Source organism: Clytia hemisphaerica, unplaced genomic scaffold (genome assembly GCF_902728285.1).
Source record: "Clytia hemisphaerica strain Z4C2 unplaced genomic scaffold, Clytia hemisphaerica genome assembly, whole genome shotgun sequence".
NCBI classification, from domain to species: Eukaryota; Metazoa; Cnidaria; class Hydrozoa; order Leptothecata; family Clytiidae; genus Clytia; species Clytia hemisphaerica.
In genome coordinates this window covers 1,457-5,881 of record NW_027104578.1, presented here as the reverse complement: position 1 = coordinate 5,881, position 4,425 = coordinate 1,457, and the positions used below count along the sequence as shown (strand labels likewise).

Here is a 4,425-nt window from a genome sequence, read left to right as displayed (position 1 = left end):
AATGCATCATAGGTAATCATTCGGGGAGAATTCGGAAAGCCGATATCGTCGATTTGGCGTCGCAGGAGAACATCTTTGGTCATAAAAGCAACTCTAAAATGGTCATGTTTTAGAAAAGCTTGACGATTTTTTTTGCATTTCAGCGTGGAGGTATAAACATTATGTTTATTTTGTACCGAATTTGAGCCGAAGTATGCTTATAAACGTTATGCTTATAAAGAAAAAAGAGTGTACTAGCGTTTCTCTGATGCCAGAAAATATTTTAAACGTAGTTATTTTTTATTTTTTGTGTTTTATTGCGGATAACACCCAAAAAAGGTTTTGCAGTTTTCACCATTGAACCAGGCGGATATCTTCCTGAATTCCTACGCAGAACAAGGCATTATATTGCTGACATCCTCATAACCCAAATTATATGATAAGTATCATTTATTTGATCCTGGTGAAATACATCAATCGATGCTAAACGAACTTTTCGATGACATTTCTGAGCCCCTTGCAAGGTTAATGATGAAGAAACTAGCTGAAGAGATTCTATTTGAGGATTGGAAACTTGCTCACGTCACACCTATTTATAAGAACAAAGTAGGGCATAACTTGGCAGTTAACTACGAAACAGTGAGCTTAACACCCGTGGTTTGCAAGTTGATGGAGTTGATATTACGTGATCATATGACAAACCATCTGACACATTGGATAGGCAACCACGGCTTCATCAGTAGACGCTCCATCGTCACTCAGCTTTTGAATCGTTACATCGACAAATGCTGTGAAATGTTGATGGAAGAGCTGTGGATCTATTTTGATTTTGCCAAGGTATTTGATAATGTGCCTCGTCGTTGAATTTGCAAGAATTTAGAAGGTTACGGCAGGCCCGTAGGAAGCAATTTATTATTGAGGGGGCATAAAAGTTGAAGTCGAACAAAAACGCCGTAAAGCGTTTTTGTTTTTAAGCTGGGAGTTTGGGGGGGGGGGCGCTTAGCCCCCCAACGGGTCCAGGGCTGGCCCTGGTGGGGGTACAGGGGGCGAAGCACCCTTTAGCTGGCGAATTTTGTAGAATTTTTAGATAAAAAGGCCCTATTTTTAACTATTTTCCAACAACAGATTGAAACAATTCAAATAGTTTTAAGAGTTGATATTACACGTTTACAATATAGGAACTAAGAAAAATGTAAGATAAAAATGAGATAACATGAGAGAAATAAAAAATATTCCGTCAATAAAATGAAGTTTTTCAAGTTTGAGTAGATTTACTCTGACAGGCTACTCTTCGTGGAATGTCAGAAGGGGAAAATGTTCCAAAAATTTGGCGTCGGTTATCTTTCCATTCAACAAACTCGTTAGCCATCTTGATCAAATCAATCTTATCAGTCCTTTCCTTATGAATATGCATCAACATAATATGATTCAATCGTTTGTTTGTTGTTGTTGCACGAAGGTAGGTTTTTACCCGTCTTAGGGCAGAAAATGAACGAATGAATTACCGTAACGGTAAAGTCAAAAAAAATTTCAAAGAGGTCAATTCGATCACCGATTCTCTCATCAAAGTGATATAAAACAAGCAACATGCTGAATGGACCTAGATGTTTTTTTTATAAGCAAGTGTATGCCCCTTGGCCAGGCTCGTGTATGCTTAAGTTCTCAAAGCCTCCAGGCATAGTTTATGCTTATTATATGCTTAAGAATTATGCTTATGATTCACCCCGAGCCAAGTTTTTTAATGAATTCAGAAATTTTGTAAAAAATTTGTTCAGATTTTGGGAGCAGTGGAATGTAGCTAGCCGTGGAATGTCTTATTTTTTACTTGGCCTCTACCAAACCAGATAAAAATGAAACAAAAACAGATAAAAATGACCACTTGAAAAATATTTTAGGCTGACATATATGCTCATGTTATGCTTAGGAATTCTGCAAATCTGAGCCTTCATATGCTTATAAGCGTTATGCTTATAAAAAAACATGTACCTGATGATGAGAATCAGATAAAAATAGGACAAAAGTCGTATTAGTCCGGCGGCGATCCAGGATCACCCTTACAATTAGTAAATATGGGTTTTTATTTTATTTTCCCATCATATGGTCCCTTGGGACCCCAAAACCAGTTTTTGCCAAGCTGGCAAAGCTGGGGAAAATTTTTTATGGGGGCTTGAAGGGGGTAGGGTCATTTTAGCCTGGGGGTCCTTAGAAAGTCGATTTTTGAAGTTCTCATTTAGCTAAAACTGATTGTGCCATCAGATAGAGCTTGAAGAGTAGATCTCCAAAATGGGGTCATTTGTCACATTTGGCGGACTTAGTCTCCCGGAATTGGCTGATACGTCTTCAAAAATGCAATATTCAATGCTGACGTCAGCATTTTTGAGAGAATTTCCAGCGAAAGATACCAATTTTAACAGATGCGTCTCGAAGAGTACTATCGATTAAAGGGGTCATTTATAGGGTTTCCTAGGCTAGATCATGAGATATTAGAGTTTGAAATTTTGCCGACTCAGCAGAAAAGGGCAAAAAACGTTGAAAAACGCTGAGTCAGCAAAATTTCAAACTCTAATATCTCATGATCTAGCCTAGGAAACCCTATAAATGACCCCTTTAATCGATAGTACTCTTCGAGACGCATCTGTTAAAATTGGTATCTTTCGCTGGAAATTCTCTCAAAAATGCTGACGTCAGCATTGAATATTGCATTTTTGAAGACGTATAAGCCAATTCCGGGAGACTAAGTCCGCCAAATGTGACAAATGACCCCATTTTGGAGATCTACTCTTCAAGCTCTATCTGATGGCACAATCAGTTTTAGCTAAATGAGAACTTCAAAAATCGACTTTCTAAGGACCCTCAGGCTAAAATGACCCTACCCCCTTCAAGCCCCCATGAAAAATTTTCCCCAGCTTTGCCAGCTTGGCAAAAACCGGTTTTGGGGTCCCAAGGGACCATATAATGAGAAAATAAAATAAAAACCCATATTTACTACTTGTAAGGGTTGATGCAAAAAAGCCCTTTTCGCCGCCGGACTATATGACTTATATTCGTAGATATTGAGGTGAATAAATATTTTAGCGTGATTTCCCTATTGACGATATAAAGTGATTTCCCCCAAAGTCCAAAAAAACCCATGTTGGGCACTTTTTGGCCCAAATTTGCCCAAACAAATTATTTTTTGAAAATCGGGATTCATCAGATTTTCATGCATCAGTGTAAACAATCAGAAAAAATTTCAATCCAATCGCGAGAAATGCTCCTTTCCCCTATAAATGACATAAGAGAATATCTCCAAAAAAGAAAATCCGATTTTTACGGTAAAAAAAATTGTCCCAAAAAAACTGCTTCAGCCACTTTTTAGAGAACCTTGCCCTCTATCTTTACTATGCAAAAAATCATACAAGTCCGAAAAACCCCATTTTTGTGGGGGCGTACGGTACGGTTTTTCGGAATTGCGGAAATCGACCCTTTTTTCTTCGGAATTTCGGAAATCAGGCAAAATTCTTTCGGTATTTCGGAATTCTGAAATTTTTTCTGTATCGGAAATCCATGAATTTTTGCTTCCAAAATTTCGGTATTGTTAAGCTTTTATCCCTTTTTTTCGGAATTCATACATGAAAAATCAAATTTGATGAAAAATTAGTCAAAACGAGGAAAAATACCCCAAAAAATCGGTATCAGAATTGCAAGTTTTTTTAACGGAATTTTGGAAATTTTGGCAAAATTATTCGGTATTTCAGAAATCACAAACCCCGTACGCCCCCTATTTTTAGGCACTTTCTGACCAAAATTTAGGGAATCACCATTCTGTATCACTGTGCAAAAAATCAGAAAAAACTAATGAGCTAATCCCGAGAAAAGCTGGTAATAGACGAACGAACGAACGAACGGACGAACATCAGTTAAAGGATCTCGGTGGTAGGTCCAAAAACTTGAAAAATGGTCCAAAGATTGACTCTTTGAAATAACACCCAGCTAAATGCCAATTCCTTATGCTATGTAAATTTGTAAACATCAAACCCCGGGGGGGGGGGTGATACTGGGGCAAAATGGATTACGGCAATATGCCGCTGATCAGGGTACCTTTTTACGAGTTCCAGGTAGGGTCGCAAAAACACGTCCCATTCAGGGTCGCAAAAACACGTCCCATTCAGGGTCACTTTTTTCGCAAATTTAGGGTAGTACCCCCCGGGCATCAAACATGCTCATCCGTTTTATCTTACAGATGATCAGCTAGGGCATTTATTCGAGGTAAAAAACCTTTAAAAAAAGAAGATAGCCAATCAAATAAAAAAAGCCAACTCTAAACTCAGTGTTATCAAGTGAGATTTCACCAGCTTAACTCCAGGGATCTTCTGGTTCCTGCACTGCGGGAGACAGGGGTGACACTACCAGAGCAGAGTAAGCAGGGGAGGTTGATGCGTTACCACAGAGTCTCTCACCTCCTCA

General features: G+C 38.5%; 1 protein-coding gene across 1 annotated transcript; it reads left to right on the top strand.

Moving 5' to 3' along the window:
• Positions 1 to 510: 510 nt before the first annotated feature.
• Positions 511 to 816, top strand: LOC136823520 (uncharacterized; the record flags this gene model as incomplete). Its single annotated transcript, XM_067079707.1, has 1 exon — positions 511 to 816. A coding segment is annotated over exon 1 (306 nt), but the record flags the coding sequence as incomplete, so codon positions are not given.
• Positions 817 to 4,425: the final 3,609 nt, after the last annotated feature.